General features: G+C 43.3%; 1 protein-coding gene across 3 annotated transcripts in view; it reads left to right on the plus strand.

Annotated features, from left to right (window-relative positions):
• LOC142138990 (complement component receptor 1-like protein) overlaps positions 1–20809 on the plus strand; it is a 114641-nt gene that overhangs the window by 46408 nt on the left and 47424 nt on the right. For all 3 annotated transcript variants that reach the window (XM_075196189.1, XM_075196190.1, XM_075196191.1), the window contains exon 8: positions 8915–9094. In XM_075196189.1, coding sequence (XP_075052290.1) covers positions 8915–9094 — 180 coding nt within the window. The remainder of the gene's footprint in view (positions 1–8914; positions 9095–20809) is intronic.

A 20809-nucleotide genomic window follows, 5' to 3' on the forward strand; every position in this document is an offset into this window, starting at 1 on the left:
TCCCCCTACAGTGTGTACTTCCTCCTCATCACACATTATCAATTCGTCCCCGCTGGACTCCACAACCACAGGTCCCTCTGTACTATCTGGAGGGCAGTGCTGTACTTCATTGAGGAATTGATTATTCATTTTTATAAACATCATTTTTTCAACGTTGTGAGGAAGCAACCTCCTTCGCCGCTCACTGACCAGGTTCCCCGCTGCACTAAAAACTCTTTCCGAGTACACACTGGAGGGGGGACAACTCAGGTAAAATAGAGCCAGTTTGTACAGGGGCTTCCAAACTACCTTTTTTTCCTGCCAGTAACAATATGGACAGTCTGACATGTCTATTTGGATGGTGTCAGCAAAGTAATCATCCACAATTTTTTCTATTGTGACAGCATCCAATGCAGCGAGAGTAGACATGTCTGCAATGGTTGGCAGGTCCTTCAGTCCGGACCAGATGTTATCAGCATCCCCGCCAGTGCCTCTTTTGGGAAAACTGAGCTTTTTCCTTGCAGCCATAGATGTGGAAGAAAATGAGGGTGGAGCTGTTGGCATGTCACGGTCCTCTTCAGAGGACAATCTCCTGACCAGCAGGTCTTTGCACCGCTGTAGACTTGTGTCCGCCGGAAACAGAGACACAACATACGCTTTAAACCGAGGATCGAGCACGGTGGCCAGAATGTATTCCTCTGACTTTAAAAGAGTGACCACCCTCGGATCCTGGCAAAGCGTACGAAGGGCTACATCCACAAGAGCTACATGCTTGGTGTAATCGCAATGGCTTACCAGCTCCTCCCTCACTTTCTCCAGCTGCTTCTGCAACAGCCTGATCAGGGGAATGACCTGACTCAAGCTGGCAGTGTCGGAACTGACTTCTCGTGTGGCAAGTTCAAATGGCTGCAGAACCTTGCACAACACGGAAATCAGTCTCCACTGCGCTTGACTGAGGCGCATCCCCACTCCTTTGCCTATGTCGTAGGTGGCTGTGTAGGCCTGAATGGCCTTTTGCTGCTCCTCCATCCTCTGCAGCATATAGAGGGTGGAGTTCCAGCGCGTCACAACCTCTTGTTTGAGGTGATGGCAGGGCAGGTTCATGCTTTTTTGATGTGCCTCTAGTCTGCGGTAGGCACTGGCTGAATGCCGAAAGTGTCCAGCAATTTTGCGCGCCACCGCAAGCATCTCCTGCACACCCCTGTCACTCTTGAGGTAATGCTGCACCACCAAATTAATGGTGTGGGCAAAACATGGGACGTGCTGGAAATTGCCCATATTTAATGCCCGCACAATGTTACTGGCATTGTCTGACACCACAATTCCCCATGAGAGTCTAAGTGGGGTAAGCCACTGGGAGATAATTTCCCTCATTTTCTCTAATATGTTGTCAGCGTTGTGCCTCTTATTAAAGCCTGTAATACACAATGTTGCCTGCCTTTGCACGAGCCGCCATTTTGTAGTTGCTGCTACTGATGCAGCTGTTGCTGTTGCTGCGGAAGGGGATGCATCTACCCAGTGGGCTGTCACAGTCATATAGTCCTTCGTTTGCCCAGAACCACTTGTCCACATGTCCGTGGTTAAGTGGACAGTGGGTACAACCGCATTTTTTAGAGCACTGAGGACACTTGATCGTACTTCTCTGTACATTTTTGGTATCGCCTGCCTAGTGAAGTGGAATCTCGACGGGATTTGGTACCGGGGACACAATACCTCCATCAACCCTCTAAATCCCACTCCACTGATGGCGGACACCGGGCGCACGTCTAACACCAACATTGCAGTTACAGCCGCAGTTATACGCTTTGCAATAGGGTGACTACTATCGTATTTTGTGGTCATGGCAAACGACTGTTGGACGGTCAATTGTTTTGTGAAAGACTTAGCGGTCTTACGACTTCCCCTCTGGGAAGATGACCGACTAACAGCAGCAACAGCAGCAGTGGCAGTAGTAGGCGTACCGCTGCAGGATTCCTCGGATGAATCCCGTATTGAGGAGGACTCAGTCTGGCTGCTGACTTGGGCTGCAGGACTGAATCTGATGGAGATTGTGGAGGAAGTTGACGAGGAGGGTGTTGCTGGTGTGTATCCAACTGGACCACGGGATTTAGGTGTCCCTGTACCGATGAGGGTCCTAGCCCCAGTTCCTGAACTAACCACTGAACTATGAAGGTTATTCAGGTGACGTATAAGGGAGGATGTTCCTAGGTGGGCAAGATCCTTACCCCTGCTTATTTGAGCTTTACATAAGCTACATATGGCCATACATTGGTTGTCTGGATTTGGATAAAAATAACTCCAGACCGAAGAGGTGCATTTTTTGGTCTTCTGACCAGGCATGACGATGGGCTTTTTCATCCCATGGACATCAGCTGTTTCCCCCCCTGGTGCCTCATTTACAATAACCACATCACCATCCTCATCATCAAGTTCCTCCACAGCGCCAGCTACATCATCAATAGCCTCCTCCCGAGCCACCTCTTCCCGTACAGTGATGGGAAGGTCAGGCTTGACAACCACCAACATCCTTGGACTCGCCTTGTGGATTTGTGATAATTTCTCTTTAGAAGGCAGAGTTGTTTGCTGTTTTGTTGCTGACAGCATAACTCTCTTCAATTTTTTGTAGGGGGGGGGGAGGAGGAGGAGGGCTAAGATCCGTGGGTGAAGCTGAACCACTAGTCATGAACACGGGCCAGGGCCTAAGCCGTTCCTTGCCACTCCGTGTCGTAAATGGCATATTGGCAACTTTACGTTTCTCCTCAGATGATTTTAAGTTTCTCTTTTTGCTACTTTTTCTTAACTTGGGCTTTTTGGATTTTACATGCCCGGTACTACGAGATTGGGCATCGGGCTTGGAAGACGACGTTGATGGCATTTCATCGTCTATGTCATGACTAGTGGCAGCAGCTTCAGCATTAGGAGGAAGTGGGTCTTGATCTTTCCCTACTTTATCCTCCAAATTTTTGGTCTCCATTATATGTAGCACAAGATACTGCAGAATGTGTGAACTTGGTAATATTGCAGTACCAATGGACTGGTTTTGCAAATTTGGTTATAATTATTGTATTTATTTATTTTTTTAAATTTTTTATTTTTTTTTACTTTTTTTTATTTTTTAAAAACTTGGGAATAGTGGGGAAATAACTATGCCCTTAGAAGCACAGAGCACAGGACACAGCACCACTGGACTGAACAGGACACGGCACAGGACCCAGCAGCACTACGGACCTTAGCAGGACAGAGCACAGCACACAGCACCACTGGACTGATACTGCAGAATATGTGAACTTTGTAATATTGCAGTACCAATGGACTTTTACTGCTGAATGTGTGAACTTGGTAATATTGCAGTACCAATGGGCTTATACTGCAGGATTGGTTGTGCAAATTTTGTGGTAATTAAAAAAAATTAAAGTAGTTTTTGGTATTTTTTAAAAAAACTTTTTTTTATTTTTTTAAACACAGGGGAATATTGGGGAAATAACTATGCCCTTAGAAGCACAGAGCACAGGACACAGCACCACTGGACTGAACAGGACACAGCACAGGACCCAGCAGCACCACTGACCTCAGAAGGACAGAGCACAGCACACAGCACCACTGAACTGATACTGCAGAACACAGCACAGCACAGCACAGCACAGCACAGCACAGAACTAAACAGCACAGCACAGAACTAAACAGCACAGCACGAGATCTACCAGGACAGAGGACCACCTAACACACCCTCCCTCTACCCTGATCAATGCCCGAGTGAAGATGGCGGCGACTAGCGGGGAATTTATAGGATCCGAGTATCGCGAGATCCGACAATGGGATTATGAGTCAGAGCCTCAGTTTCACATTTGAATTTGGCGCCAATACCCGGATCTGTCTCGGATCCGACTCGGATCCGCAACGTTCGGGTGGGCTCGGATTTCATAAATCCGAGTGCGCTCATCCCTAATACTGATTTATACTAGTGAACACCCCTCTTGTGATGTCAAAAGTATATAGAAAGTGATATTAAAACAGTTATATGACCAAATCCGAATAGACCACAGTTAGTGCTCTTATACGTTATCACCATCACCCTCTCGTGAATACTTACTAGAAACCGATTGTACAAGCACATAAAATTTCGGAAGAGAGAGGGGTTCTCATAGAGTAGAAAAGTTTTATTAAAGAAATAAAATACAGAGCAAAGCAGACAAACACTTTCTTAAGTAGAAACGTGTTGACGTGGGATCATACACAAGTAAAGAAGTTGTGGAGAAGCTATAGTGGAGAAGACCCAAAGGTAACCCTGTGTCTCTAGTAGCCATGATGGGGGAGATCAAGGCACTTTTAGAGCCTCAACCCAAGCTTGGGCTATTTTTTATTTGATTTTTTTCTAGTGCTGCGTGGTAGGCCTGATGCTCTCTGACATCATTGAGTATGATGTTGTAACTCATCTCCACCTCTTCACCCGATGAGCCCATAAAATACACTCACTGTTTTGATTGACCAATGACTATTTCTTTTGACCTGAACTCATGCACCACTGAGAAAGATAGGAACTCTGCCTTAACCACCATGAAGTATATCTGTAAGGTTAATCCCACTCACATTTAGCAATAAAAGAGTTGAAAAGTTAAATTGATGAATTCAGCTGACATGTAATTAAGTTGCCTTGCTCTGCTAGTCATCGTCACGATCTGGACCCTCAGATTTTTTTACTTGGGACCGGCATACTCCTCCAGTTTGTACTGGCATGTGCAGTATCGCCCATGAACATTCTATTCATAAACTAGCTAGCCTGCTATTGGGTCCTGACTCCATGCCCCCTAATTGACTCCACACTATATTAGGCACAGTTTTCAGCAAGATGGTTGCCCTGACAAGTTGGCTTCTAGTTTCTTTAGTGTATTCCTGGTACTTTTGTTCTAGTATGCCCCTGTATATTCACTCCAGTGTGCCTCTGGTTATTCTCACGCGTTCCAATGTGTTCCTTGTAAATCTCACCTGGTCTAGTGTGTTTGTGGTTATTCCATCCATGCCATTGTCTTCCTGGTTATTCCATCTATGCCAGAGTCATCCTGGTTATTACATCCATGCCAGTGTATTTCTGGTTATCACATCCATGCCATTGTCTTCCTGGTTATTCCATCCATACCAGTGTCTCCCTGTTTTAATTCATCTATACCAGAGGATTCTGCCCTATTTGCTATTCTGCATTCACTCCTGATTCAGTCTTCCTGCCAGCCATGTCCGATACTGTACGAAAGACTGTGACCTGTGGAGGGATAGCATTTAAGCACGAACCTCCTGTTGCACCTCCACTGCAGGTAGAGTGAAACTGGTCTGTAAGTAACTTCTTAAGGGCAACTTATTTAGAGGAATTTATAACTCATCTTAAAGAGGCATCCAAGAATAAGTCACTATTCCTAAATAATTGCCCAAAATAGGTCTTTTGAAATCTGTTTTCTGGATGTAACTTAATCATCTTTGTGTTCATTAATCTGCACAACTTGAAGCATTAATGTTAGTCCATCACCCCCAAACTTGCCAGGCATTTATGGATTTATAATATTCCATTACATTCTTTTTGGTGATCAAACTTTAGACAAGATATCCAGAAATATGATTCCTTGTATTTAACTTGTTCCCAAAGTAAGATTTTGCATTCCTCTCATCTGGGTTTACTCGAATCACTTCCGTTTCCATCTCACGCTTGGTGTTACATTTTTATGAAATTTGTAGTGGATTTGCTTCCCTTCAAAGGAATGACTACCATTGTAATTGTGTGACATTTTGTGGGTTCTCTGTGGTTTTTTTTACCTTAACCTCCCATTCTGCCTGTTCACTGCAGATGTGACCCCTATTGGATCTGACTACTCTCTAGATACTGATCTTATACCTCACTATCTGACTTGTTGCTAACCTTCTGCTTAGCTTGATTTTGTCTCTGAATATGTATTTGATACAGGATTTGGTTACAGTTGTGGTCCTTTGTCTGAAATTAAGACCTTCTGTGAATAATGACATAAGTAATAAATAAATAAGTATCTTACTGCTTGACAGTAAGGTTGTAACCCTAGCAGTTTTGTTTGCTGGGATTTAGAGGAAAAAAAATGTTACTCAAAATTGAGGCACTCGTAGGATATTGACAATCGATGATTAATTAAAAATACCAATCCAGTATCAAACAGTTTAATATGTGAAAAAATTATTTAATTATACATTCTTGATGCCTATATACTCAATCAATGATAAGGTGTAGAATAAAAATATTCAAGTTTTCTCTATTATGGCAAGCCTACCCTATGTGGTACTGATCTGGGTGGAATCTCAGAAGTTTCAGGACTATACACTTCTTCTTACCTTCTATACAGTGTGCTTATCTAAAACCTTTTGACTTGCTAAAGCTCTATTTAGTCTTTTCATTCTTTTGGATTATTTTAAATTCAATTACCATTTATTATCTGATGTGTATACATACTGGGATTAATTTATGAAGAGCAGAATGGCGCAGCACAAAATCCTCACTGGTTGTCCCGTGTGCCCCTATTTGTGCAAGTGCACCTAGATTACTGCCAAAGTGCATAAATTATTAGAGTGGGTAGGGTACGTGATAGCGTCACAGACATTTCTGACAACACTAACTAGAAGAATGCTGATTGCTGTAATTGAGACACGTAGGAAATCCCGATTTAGCGAAAAATTGACAGAGAAGAATTTCGGCAACCCTGCTATCAGCGGCGATAGGAGAACATGCTGGCAGTCAGATTCACGTCACTTCAAATGGCGACTGTTACATTGCTAGTATTAAGAGAACAACACTGGCATTCTTCTGTTGCAGTAAGTGTTGTCGTAAATCTGTTTATCGCACTAATGTCTACCCCTGATTAGAGTTATTAGAGCAAGATGATGTTCCAGTAGGTGGAGAAAGTTGGGTAGCATGAGGATTTTCTTTGCAAAGGGTGGTGTAGGTACACTGATATAGCTGTGCAAAAACAATATTGTGATTTACAATATTTAAAGAGACTGTAGTTTCGACAAAATTATTATAAATAAATTATTGATTTCACTATATTATTGTATTCACTATATCACGTTAACGACAACACTTTTCAGGTCCTTCACAGTCTGCGTGGTTTAGCTCTGCCTACCACAAAGATGCGGAATCTAACGAGGTGAAGGTATTCACCAGGGACCACCGCAAGGAAGTTTGGTCTAAGCCACTTTAACCCCACAGGTCGCGGTTCTCTGGGTGGGCACCAAGTAAGACTGGTTGAGGATAGTGCTTAATGGCTAGCACTTCTGCCTCACAGCACTGGGGTCATGAGTTTGATTCCCAACCATGGCCTTATCTGTGTGGAGTTTGTATGTTCTACCCTCTATTTGCGTGGGTTTCCTCTCGGTGCCCTGGTTTCCTCCCACACTCCAAAAGCATACTAGTAGATTAATGGGCTGCTAGTAAATTGACCTTAGTCTCTCTTGGTCTGTGTGTGTGTTTGTGTATGTTAGGGAATGTAGACTGTAAGCTCCAATGGGGAATGGACTGATGTGAGTGAGACTTCTATGTACAGTGCTGCAGAATTAGTGGCGCTATATAAATAGATGATGATGATGATGATAGTGTAGGTGTAGAAGTAGAATAAGTACAAGTGTCTTGATGATCAGGTTTAGCTGGGAAGCTGGAAATGCTGGGTTACAGATATGAAAGTTATTACTGCAGTTACAGGGTGTCTGGATAGCCAGGTTAAGCCTGGAAGCTGGAAACACTGGCTTTCCAAGTATGACAGGGGACTGCAGGTACAGAGTGTTTGGATAGCCAGGTTAAACTGGGAATCTACAGATGCTGGTTTTATAAGAATGACAGATGACTGCTGGTATAGGTTGCCTGGATAACCAAGTTAAGCTTGTTTTCCAGGTATGACAGGTAACTGCAGGGAGCCAAATAATCCTTAACTGAGCAGCCTGAAGGACAAGAAAGTCTGGCTATTTGGGAAAGACACCGGTGCCTTAAATAATTGAGAGAGTTAAGTAGGAGGAATAGCTAATCAGCCTATGGCTGGATGACAGAGGAGATAAAAGACGGGTCTGCGCGTTCGCATTAGGAGAATCCAAGTTGGCACCTGTCACTGAATGGATGCGGCGCCTCAGCACTGAGCGAAGCGGCGGTGACCCTCAGGTAAGCATGCCAGACCCTGGCAGGCAGGACTTTGGGTCCGGTACCTGACACACTATTATTACTGAAAGTGTCAATGTCACATTTAAAACAATAGTCATTCAATATCTAATTTATACACTGGGAAAATATCAACAATAACAGAGTATCAAAATATAATGGGATGGAAAACCTGAGTGAGAATCAATAACTATTTCAGCAATATGCCAAATTCAGATGTGTATTTCCTCCTTGGAATAAGCGGCCCAGGTTTCTATTTAATGTGAATGTGATCACCCACACACATTCGATCTTCAGCAGCTTGTGATTGGCTGGGTTTGGTGAATTGGCTGTGTCTTTTTTTAATTACTTTACCACTCTTTTTATGTTTGTTGTAATATTCAGGACAACAATGCAGCAAACTCCATTTGCCTGCTATCTAGTAGTCTTGTATTAATCAGAGGTAGTATGGACATGACTTATAAATTGCATTGTTTGTAAAGGTCTCTGCCTCGTTTAAGGAGCTCTGTAAGAGCATAATGATATCAGTGGTGTGTTTATTAAATACTTTCATACTGAATCCCATCTGGTGTGATGCCTCACTAGAATAATCATTGTTTCCACTCATCTCAAATTACTTATTGAAATAACGTGAACTGATTTTTGGTTTAGCACTTTTCTTTTATAGTAATTTTTTTAAATTTTGTAAATTGGTCCAAGAAATGTATGACAATTTAATCAATTGTAGCCATCATTACATAAAAATGTGAAATTAATTTTTGCGTTTTATTTATTTTTTACCAGGAGGATTTTGTCCTGTGCCTAAATTGCTGAATGGAAATATAAAAAAGACTACTCAAGGATACGGAGTAGGTGTATCTATACAGCTGGAATGTAATTCACGTTATTTCCTAAGAGGAAAAAACAAAGTAAAATGTGAAAAGGATTTCCAATGGCATCCTGAAATTCCAATTTGTGAAAAGAGTAAGTCTTATTTTTTTCTAGTTTGAGAGCAGTAGAAGGAATTGATTTAACCATAGAAATAAAAATGATAAGTGCCAACAAAAACCTTATATACAAAGACACTATAGCCACATTTATCACATCTTCCTTTACAAACCAGTGAACAACAAAAAAAAACAACACAACTAAAAATTGATCAGCTTTTGAAATGGGGATTATTGTTTTTTGGAGTATTCTCTGAGTTATTCACACAGTCATTCTTGAGTAGAGATGAACTACATAGGAATTGTATTCAGAGCCGGATTTAGACCACATGGGGCCCTAGGCAAGATACTGGTTTGGGGCCCCCTCCCTGAAAAAATCCATAGCACTATAGTTTTTTTGCATAACATATACCCCTATTCAGTGGCTGGCTGGAAGACTTTAGCCCGGGGGTGCAAGCATATAGCACTGGCCCATAAGTAGCGGCCCACTTTTAAAGGTTGGTCTCACCACTAGCCCTGGGAGGGCCCTCTGGGAACCACTGGGCCCTAGGCAATTGCCTAGGTTGGCTAATGGTAAATCCGGCCCTGATTGCATTGTATTATATTGTATATCAGTGACTGATACTTATTGTATGTATACAAATAAGTAGTATCCCCGTAGCGCACAAATGTAAGAGAGGTGTAAATAATAAAATTTATTGTGACACGTTATATGATGGTTAAACAATACAAGGTTGCAAACCACAAATCCAGCTGTATATGCATAAAAACATAGATATGACAAGGCTCAGACCTAAACATTTCACATAAGCCCTGTGTAGTCGGACACAGAGGTCCCAGAAACTGGATAGGTGAAATGAGTCCCAATAGTATAAACACATAAATAGATGTCTCAGAATGGGTAAGCTGATATTGCTTCACACTGAAGTCAGCATAAATACAAGCCGTTGTGGAATAAAAGGTAAAAGGTACCTTTTATTCCACAACGGCTTGTATTTAAAAAAATTAGTACTGCAATATCTAACTACGTTCACTGTTCCTGCAGTAAAAAGGAATTTCTACTGCAATATCTAACTACGTTCACTGTTCCTGCAGTAAAAAGGAATTTCTACTGCAATATATAACTACTTACACTGTTCATGCAGTATAAAAAAAATACTACTGCAATATCTAACTACGTTCGCTGTTCCTGCAGTATAAAAAAAAATACTACTGCAATATATAACTACATTCACTGTTCCTGTAGTATAAAAAAATTAGTACTGCAATATCTAACTACGTTCACTGTTCCTGCAGTAAAAAGGAATTTCTACTGCAATATCTAACTACGTTCACTGTTCCTGCAGTAAAAAGGAATTTACTGCAATATCTAACTTCGTTCACTGTTCCTGCAGTATAAAAAAAATACTACTGCAATATCTAACTACGTTCACTGTTCCTGCAGTAAAAAGGAATTTCTACTGCAACATATAACTACGTTCACTGTTCCTGCAGTATAAAAAAATAGTACTGCAATATCTAACTACGTTCACTGTTCCTGCAGTAAAAAGGAATTTCTACTGCAATATCTAACTACGTTCACTGTTCCTGCAGTATAAAAAAAATACTACTGCAATATATAACTACGTTCACTGTTCCTGCAGTAAAAAGGAATTTCTACTGCAATATCTAACTACGTTCACTGTTCCTGCAGTATAAAAAAAAATACAACTGCAATATATAACTACATTCACTGTTCCTGCAGTAAAAAGGAATTTCTACTGCAATATCTAACTACGTTTACTGTTCCTGCAGTAAAAAGGAATTTCTACTGCAATATATAACTACGTTCACTGTTCCTGCAGTATAAAAAAAATACTACTGCAATATATAACTACGTTCACTGTTCCTGCAGTATAAAAAATTAGTACTGCAATATCTAACTACGTTCACTGTTCCTGCAGTAAAAAGGAATTTCTACTGCAATATCTATCTACGTTCACTGTTCCTGCAGTATTAAAAAATTAGTACTGCAATACAACGTGTGCTGCATATAATGGAGTACAAAAATTTGTAGGATAAAGTAGGGAAAGATCAAGAACCAGTTCCTCCTAATGCTGAAGCTGCTGCCACTAGTCATGACATAGACGATGAAATGCCATCAACGTCGTCTGCCAAGGCCGATGCCCAATCTCCTAGTAGAGGGCATGTAAAATCCAAAAAGCCAAAGTTCACTAAAATTAGCAAAAAAAGAAAATTAAAATCATCTGAGGAGAAACGTAAACTTGCCAATATGCCATTTGCGACACAGAGTGGCAAGGAACGGCTCAGGCCCTGGCCCGTGTTCATGACTAGTGGTTCAGCTTCACCCAAGGATCTAAGCCCTCCTCCTCCCCCCCTCTAAAAAATTTAAGAGAGTTAAGCTGTCATCAACAACACAGCAAACAACTCTGCCTTCTAAACAGAATGCATCACAAATCCCCAAGGCGAGTCCAAGGGTGTTGGTGGTTGCGAAGCCTGACCTTCCCATCACTGTACGGAAAGAGGTGGCTCCTTCCACCATTTGCAGCACGCCCTATGCATATGCTGGAAGGATCACCCACAGTCCAGTTACAAATTTGGCTAATTAAGTGTTCAATGTTGTACACCGGGAGGAGAATATTGATGTAGCTGGCGCTGAGGAGGAACGACGAGGAGGATGCTGATGTGGTTATCTTAAATGAGGCACCAGGGGGGGAAACAGTTGTTGTCCATGGGATGAAAAAGCCCATCGTCATGCCTGGGCAGAAGACCAAAAAATCCACCTCTTCGGTCTGGAATTATTTCTATCCCAATCCGGACAACAAATGTATGGCCATATGTACCTTATGTAAAGCTCAAATAAGCATGGGTAAGGATCTTGGCCACCTAGGGACATCCTCCCTTATACGTCACCTGAAGAACCTTCATAATTCAGTGTTTAGTTCAGGAAATGTGGCTAGGACCGTCAGCAGTCCAGGGACACCTAAATCCCTTGGTCCTGTTGTATCCACACCAGCAACACCCTCCTCGTCAATTTCCTCCTCGATCTCGATTGTAGATAGTCCTGCAGGCCATGTCACCGGCATGACTGAGTCCTCTTCAATCTGGGATTATTCCGGAGGATCCTGCAGCGCGACGTCTACTACTGCCGCTGCTGCTGTTGCTGCTGGTAGTCGGTCATCTTCCCAGAGGGGAAGTCGTAAGACCGCTACGTCTTTCACTAAACAGTTGACCGTACAACAGTCGTTTGCCATGAGCACGAAGTACGACAGTAGTCATCCTTCACTAGGCAGGCGATACCCGGGATGTACAGAGAAGTACGAAAAAGTGTCCTCAGTGCTCTGAAAAATGCGGTTGTACCCACTGTCCACTTAACCACGGACATGTGGACAAGTGGTTCAGGGCAAACTAAGGTCTATATGACTGTGACAGCCCACTGGGTAGATGCATCGCCTTCCGCAGTAACAGCAGCAGCTGCATTAGTAGCAGCATCTCCAAAACGCCTGCTCGTTCCAAGGCAGGCAACGTTGTGTATCACCGGTTTTAATAAGATGCACAATGCTGACAACCTCTTAGAGAAACTGAGGGAAATAATCTCGCAGTGGCTTACCCCACTTACACTCTCCTGGGGATTTGTGGTGTCAGACAACGCCAGTAACATTGTGCGGGCATTACATATGAGCAATTGTCAGCACGTGCCATGTTTTGCCCACACAATAAATTTGGTGGTGCAGCATTACCTGAAGAGTGACAGGGGTGTGCAGGATATGCTTGCGGTAGCCCGCAAAATTGCTGGACACTTTCGGCATTCTGCCACTGCCTACCGAAGACTGGAGCACCATCAAAAATGCCTGAACCTGCCCTGCCATCACCTCAAACAAGAGTTTGTGACGCGCTGGAACTCCACCCTCTATATGCTGCAGAGGATGGAGGAGCAGCAAAAGGCTATTCAAGCCTACACAGCCAACTACGACATAGGCAAAGGAGTGGGGATGCGCCTGAGTCAAGCGCAGTGGAGAGTGATTTCCGTGTTGTGCAAGGTTCTCCAGCCGTTTGAACTTGCCACACGAGAAGTCAGTTCCGACACTGCCAGCTTGAGTCAGGCGATTCCCCTGATCAGGCTGTTGCAGAAGCAGCTGGAGAAAGTGAGGGAGGAGCTGGTAAAGCATTGCGATTCCACAAAGCATGTAGCTCTTGTGGATGAAGCCCTTCGTACGCTTTGCCAGGATCCAAGGGTGGTCACTCTTTTAAGGTCAGAGGAATACATTCTGGCCACCGTGCTCGATCCTCGGTTTAAAGCGTATGTTGTGTCTCTGTCTCCGGACACAAGTCTACAGAGGTGCAAAGACCTGCTGGTCAGGAGATTGTCCTCTGAAGAGGACCGTGACATGCCAACAGCTCCTCCTTCATTTTCTTCCACACCTGTGGCTGCGAGGAAACAGCTGAGATTTCATAAACCCAAAACCCAAAATCAGAACCAAAACCTTTAGTGGGGTGTTTTGGAAAAACCAATCCGAATCCAAAACCTCAAGCTAATCAGAACCCGAAACCCAAAACACGAAAAGTGGCCGGTGCACACCCCTAACATATATGTGTATAGAAAGATACTGTACATATACAAGTGCATCTGCATAAAACTGTGTTTACAAGACTGCATTGCCTGATTGCTGCTGTACTACAAAGTACCTGCATCAACTCTGTTGTTACCAAGTCCAATAAAACAGCAACCTGTTTAAGTCTAAAGTGTTTGTGGCTTCACATCCACCTAACACTGCTGACATCTTTAATAATATCCAAAGGTATAACCAATAGGCTATGGGCCCAGCACCGTGTGTTAAAGTAAACGCTTAAACGTAATAGAATAGCAACGGAAGTATGCAAGAATAAAAGGAAGCTGATATACTACAGAATAGTCCTGTGTTCAGTGCACAAAGAAAAATGCACAGCACAGGAGCCAGTATGAGGTTTGTATAAGGCTCTGAAAACTATGCAACATGGAAATTCACCATGCAAATGCAGTTAAAGTTTGAAAAGCTCTAGAAAGTCACAGTTGATCCGGGAGACAGTCAAAATGCTGATGAGGTGGATAGATCCATGGGTACCATAGACTTAGCTGTAGAACAGCATGTGTACTCCATCATTAACGGTAAAGAGTCAGCAAATGAGATGTGGACTGCTTTACAAAATGCGTATGAGGACAGAGGTCTGATGAGAAGAATCAATTTGAGCTGTACACTGTACGGGATGAAGTTAAGTGCACATGAACAAGTATATAGACAAAATGCAGTTAATATCCCAGCAATTCGCATTTGTGGGAGTACAGGTGGATAATGAGGAAGATGCAAAGACGATGCTCCAGAACTTCACACCAGAGTATGATTTCCTGGTAGTAGCTGTGGAGTCCAATGATACAAAGTTGACAGAAATCGTGAAAGCCAAACTGCTGCAGTTCCACCAGAGAATTCCCATCAAGGCAAATGCTGAGAGTACCTCTCTACTCGCAAAAGTTACAAATTCCAAAAAGCCCAAGTATAAATGCTTCATATATCACAAGATAGGTCACAAGGTATCTGAATGTAGGCTGAAAGATTCAAGTGGTGCACAGAAGAAGTGTGACAAACCCAATGAGTCAGCATTAAATGTAGCAGACAGTCACAAGAATGACTGCTAGTATATGGACTCAGGGGCCACTAGACACTTCAGCTGCAATGCGGAGTGGTTCACTACGCTGAAATCATGTGATCCTGTTTTGGTTAAAAGAATTGGGGACAAAGTTCTTACCACAACAAAAGTTGGGACAATCACAGTGCTCCTAAGCATAAAAAGTGAGGCTGTCACTACATACATCCAAGACGTCATGTATGTACCAGATTTGGGAACCAACCTTATCGCTATAAGCATCCTTGAGAGGAAAGGTTACAAGGTCAAATTTGCAGAGGGCAAATGTGTGGTTCAAAACCAGAGAGGGACTGTAATTGCAACAGCAACACGGTGTAACCAAATGTATGTCCTAGACACAGAAGATTGTCTTGCAATGACGGACACTAATTCAATCAATGAAACGGTGATAACAGTGGATAAAGGAGTCTTTCATTGGACATTCATATATGTACTGTATTACACTATGCCATGCCATATGTTATTCTAGATCTCATCTTGGGATTCATTCCATCAGGAGGCCTTGCTGTCTGATTTCAGTTGTACACCTATGTGTCTGAAGGGAGGGCCTCATGTATGTATTTCTATTCTTTTTGTATGCATATTAATAGGACAATTGCTCTTTAACTGTTTGTTTATTCTACTGTAATACTATAGAGTTTGAGCAGATAATGCATTGCGATCCACCGTGTCTTCTGCTGTTCGAAGTGCCAGATGTCACCATATAACTAAAATAATTCTATAAGATCTATCTGTGTATGTTTTTATCCGCTGTTGCAATATGTTCAGACATCATGTTAATTTCTAAGTCCTAAACTGGAGGGATTTTTAATGCCACAAAGCCTATATAGCACCTGTGGAGTGGGCTAGAATCACAAAAACAAGGCTAGGGATATTCATTGTCATCTGCCCCACACCTGCCATAAGACAGCATGGGAGAGAGTCTCCAGTACCAGATTGGGGATGTTTTACTGTTCCACCCCTTCCTGGTACTTGGATAGAGCCCCCAGCATTTATCTGTGAACTATGTATTTAAATCCAGCCACCCTCACCAGATGGAGAACAGTTAGAGTCCCCAGCACTAGAAGGTAAACATTGCCTTGGCTCAGGCAGCACCATGTGGGGAATAGAAAACCCACTTCCCCAAGGCAATAAAGTGTTTATTTTCCTACTTCCAGGGCCCCCATAACATGTCAATCAGGCTCACAATGAATTCTTCCCCCTCATATGAAACTTAGTTTATAGAGCATCATCCCCCGTACATTCAATGCATCAGAGGAACCCTGGATAGAGCACCAAGCGCTAGAAAGTTGATTACCAGCACCTGCTTCTTAACAATTTAATTATATATATATAAATATTAAGGGTGTGCACCGGGCACTTTTAGTGTTTCGTGTTTTGGGTTTTGGGTTCTGATTAGCTTGAGGTTTTGGGTTCTGATTTGTTTTGCCAAAACACCTGACGAAAGGTTTTGGTTCTGATTTATGGTTTTGGGTTCTGATTTATTATTAAAAAAGCATAAAAAGTGCTCAAATCTAGTTTTTTGTTGGTTTTTCACTCCTACGCTATTATTAACCTCAATAACATTCAATACCAATCATTTCCATTTAAAAATATATAACCCCCCCGCCCGCCAATCGCCTCCCCCCCGCCTCCCGCCATCCCCCCTCCCCTTCCGGAAGATCGTAATTGGACACAGTGAATACAAAGCAGGATAAAAACACAAGGAAATAACAGTACAGCCACATCCCTGACGAAGTCTAAGGACGAAGCGCGCTGGCCCACCCCTACACACCCCGCAAAAAGACTCCCTGAACACTCACCTCTGCCCCTGGAAACACCACTCGCATAACTCTCCAGGATCAAAGTGCGAAGCAGAAAGTCGAAGAATCAACTCAGCCCGCAGTGGAACGCAGAGTGCGCTCCACCAAAACCGGAAGTCCGGCGCAAGCGCTTCAGGTGAACCAGCAGCACCCGCCCGGCCACAGTAACGCTACCGCTCGGGACACGCTACAATAACTTCTGACTGCAGCGCCTAAACTACAGGACAGAGAGACCGGCTAGCGACCACCAAACTGCTCTTGTAAGAGCTTCCTAAGCAAAAGTATTGTCCCACCCGCATCTCACGAAAAAACCCCCATATTAGAACACATAGTCCATATTAACCTGCCATGAACATCATTAACAGAGCACATCACAGCACATAATAATAAAAAGAGGCTATCACAACACTAACTGCCTCTATAAATAGCTCTAACCAACCAAGAGCTTGTTAAACCCCCCCCACAGACCATTAGACACACCCCTCACAGGAGGTACCAAACCACCACAATATACATTGCAATTAGGGCTGTAAACAGGGCAAAGAGCTATAGACCCACACCAGCAAAATGAGCTATAACCTACATTAAGCCCCAGGAGTATATTGTTGGTACCGCATCTGTACTGTGTTCTCCACACACCACCCCTGCCCCCCCCCCCTTTCTCTCTCTCTCTCTCTTCTCTCTCCCCAGGTTGCGCCACGGCACAAATAAGTAGTAATATAAATGGCAGTTCCTCTTTTTGGGAACTAGATATAGAATTAAAGTATTAAATGGAAGGGGCAGTTCCTCTTTTTGGGAACTACATATAGAATTAAAGTATTAAATAGAAGTGGCAGTTCATTTTTTTGGGAACTACTAATAGAATTAAAGTATTAAATAGAAGTGGCAGTTCCTCTTTTTGGGAACTACATATAGAATTAAAGTATTAAATAGAAGTGGCAGTTCCTCTTTTTGGGAACTACATATACAATAAAAGTATTAAATAGAAGTGGCAGTTCCTCTTTTTGGGAACTACTAATAGAATTAAAGTATTAAATAGAAGTGGCAGTTCCTCTTTTTGGGAACTACATATACAATAAAAGTATTAAATAGAAGTGGCAGTTCCTCTTTTTGGGAACTACTAATAGAATTAAAGTATTAAATAGAAGTGGCAGTTCCTCTTTTTGGGAACTAGATATAGAATTAAAGTATTAAATAGAAGTGGCAGTTCCTCTTTTTGGGAACTACATATACAATAAAAGTATTAAATAGAAGTGGCAGTTCCTCTTTTTGGGAACTACTAATAGAATTAAAGTATTAAATAGAAGGGGCAGTTCCTCTTTTTGGGAACTACATATAGAATTAAAGTATTAAATAGAAGTGGCAGTTCCTCTTTTTGGGAACTACTAATAGAATTAAAGTATTAAATAGAAGTGGCAGTTCCTCTTTTTGGGAACTACATATACAATAAAAGTATTAAATAGAAGTGGCAGTTCCTCTTTTTGGGAACTACATATACAATAAAAGTATTAAATAGAAGTGGCAGTTCTTCTTTTTGGGAACTACTAAAAGAATTAAAGTATTAAATAGAAGGGGCAGTTCCTCTTTTTGGGAACTACTAATAGAATTAAACTGGCTCTACTGAGGCAAGATGTCGTCCTCATCCTCATCCTCTGATTCCTGGCCCCCTTCAGTGTGTACTTCCTCATCCTTACACATTATCAATTCGTCCCCGCTGGACTCCACAACCACAGGTCCCTCTGTATTATCTTGAGGGCACTGCTGTGCTTGATGGAGGACTTAAGAATTCATTTTTATGAACATAATTTTTTCAACGTTCTGAGGAAGCAACCTCCTTCGCCGCTCACTGACCAGGTTCCCCTCTGCACTAAAAACTCTTTCGGAGTAAACACTGGAGGGGGGACAACTCAGGTAAAATAGAGCCAGTTTGTACAGGGGCTTCCAAACTGCCTTTTTTTCCTGCCAGTAACAATACGGACTGTCTGACATGTCTATTTTGATGGTGTCAGCAAAGTAATCCTCCACCATTTTTTCAATTATGACTATGTCTGCAATGGTTGGCAGGTCCTTCAGTCCGGACCAGATGTTCTCAGCATCCCCGCCAGGGGGTCTTTGAGGAAAACTGAGCTTTTTCCTTGCAGCCACAGGTGTGGAAGAAACTGATGGAGGAGCTGGTGGCATGTCACGGTCCTCTTCAGAGGACAATTTCCTGACCAGCAGGTCTTTGCACCGCTGTAGACTTGTGTCCGCCGGAAACAGAGACACAACATACGCTTTAAACCGAGGATCGAGCACGGTGGCCAGAATGTATTCCTCTGACTTTAAAAGAGTGACCACCCTCGCATCCTGGCAAAGCGTACGAAGGGCTTCATCCACAAGAGCTACATGCTTGGTGGAATCTCAATGGTTTACCAGCTCCTCCCTCACTTTCTCCAGCTGCTTCTGCAACAGCCTGATCAGGGGAATCACCTGACTCAAGCTGGCAGTGTCGGAACTGACTTCTTGTGTGGCAAGTTCAAAAGGCTGCAGAACCTTGCACAACACGGAAATCAGTCTCCAGTGCGCTTGACTCAGGCGCATCCCCACTCCTTTTCCTATGTCGTAGGTGGCTGTATAGGCTTGAATGGCCTTTTGCTGCTCCTCCATCCTCTGCAGCATATAGAGGGTGGAGTTCCAGCGCGTCACAACCTCTTCTTTGAGGTGATGGCAGAGCAGGTTCAGACTTTTTTGATGTATCTCGAGTCTGCGGTAGGCACTGGCAGAATGCCTAAAGTGTCCAGAAATTTTGCGGGCCACCGCAAGCATCTCCTGCACACCCCTGTCACTCTTCAGGTAATGCTGCACCACCAAATTAACGGTGTGGGGAAAACATGGGACGTGCTGGAAATTGCCCATATGTAATGCCCGCACAATGTTACTGGCGTTGTCTGACACCACAAATCTCCAGGAGAGTCTAAGTGGGGTAAGCCACTGTGAGATGATTTCCCTCAGTTTCTCTAAGAGGTTGTCAGCGTTGTGCCTCTTATTAAAACTGGTGATACAAAATGTTGCCTGCCTTGGCACGAGCAGCCGTTGTGGAGATGCTGCTACTGATGCAGCTGCTGCTGTTGCTGCGGAAGGCGATGCATCTACCCAGTGGGCTGTCACAGTCATATAGTCCTTCGTTTGCCCTGAACCACTTGTCCACATGTCTGTGGTTAAGTGGACAGTGGGTACAACCGCATTTTTAAGAGCACTGAGGACACTTGTTCGTACTTCTCTGTACATCTTTGGTATCGCCTGCCTAGTGAAGTGGAATCTCGACGGGATTTGGTACCGGGGACACAATACCTCCATCAACCGTCTAAATCCAACTCCACTGATGGTGGACACCGGACGCACGTCTAACACCAACATTGCTGTTATTGACGCAGTTATCCGCTTTGCCATAGGATGACTAGTGTCGTTCTTGGTGCTCATGGCAAACGATTGTTGGACGGTCAACTGTTTGGTGAAAGATGTAGCGTTCTTGCGACTTCCCCTCTGGGAAGATGACTGACTACCAGCAGCAGCAGCAGCAGCAGCGGCAGAAGTAGGCGTACCGCTGCAGGATTCCTCAGATGAATCCCGTATTGAAGAGGACTCAGTCTGGCTGATGACATGGCCTGCAGGACTAAATCTGATGGAGATCGTGGAGGAAGTTGACGAGGAGGGTGTTGGTGGTGTGTATCCAACAGGACCAAGGGATTTAGGTGTCCCTGGACTGATGACGGTCCTAGCCCCAGTTTCTGAACTAACCACTGAACTATGAAGGTTATTCAGGTGACGTTTAAGGGAATATGTCCCTAGGTGGCCAAGATCCTTACCCCTGCTTATTTGAGCTTTACATAAGCTACATATGGCCAGACATTTGTTTTCCGGATTGGGGTAAAAATAACTCCAGACAGAAGAGGTGCATTTCTTGGTCTTCTGACCAGGCATGACGATGGGCTTTTTCATCCCATGGACATCCACTTTTTTCCCCCCTGGTGCCTCATTTAAAATAACCACATCAGCATCCTCCTCATCAAGTTCCTCCACAACGCCAGCTACATCAATAGCCTCCTTGACACCTTGATTATCCAAATCTGGAGCGACACTGTGGGTCATCCTTCCAGCATATGCAGTGGGTGTGCTGCAAATGGTGGATGGAGTCACCTCTTCCCGTACACTGATGGGAAGGTCAGGCTTCGCAACCACCAACACCCTTGGACTCGCCTTGGGGATTTGTGATGTCATCTGTTTAGAAGGCA

Source organism: Mixophyes fleayi, chromosome 2 (assembly GCF_038048845.1).
Source record: "Mixophyes fleayi isolate aMixFle1 chromosome 2, aMixFle1.hap1, whole genome shotgun sequence".
In the NCBI taxonomy this organism is placed as follows: Eukaryota; Metazoa; Chordata; class Amphibia; order Anura; family Limnodynastidae; genus Mixophyes; species Mixophyes fleayi.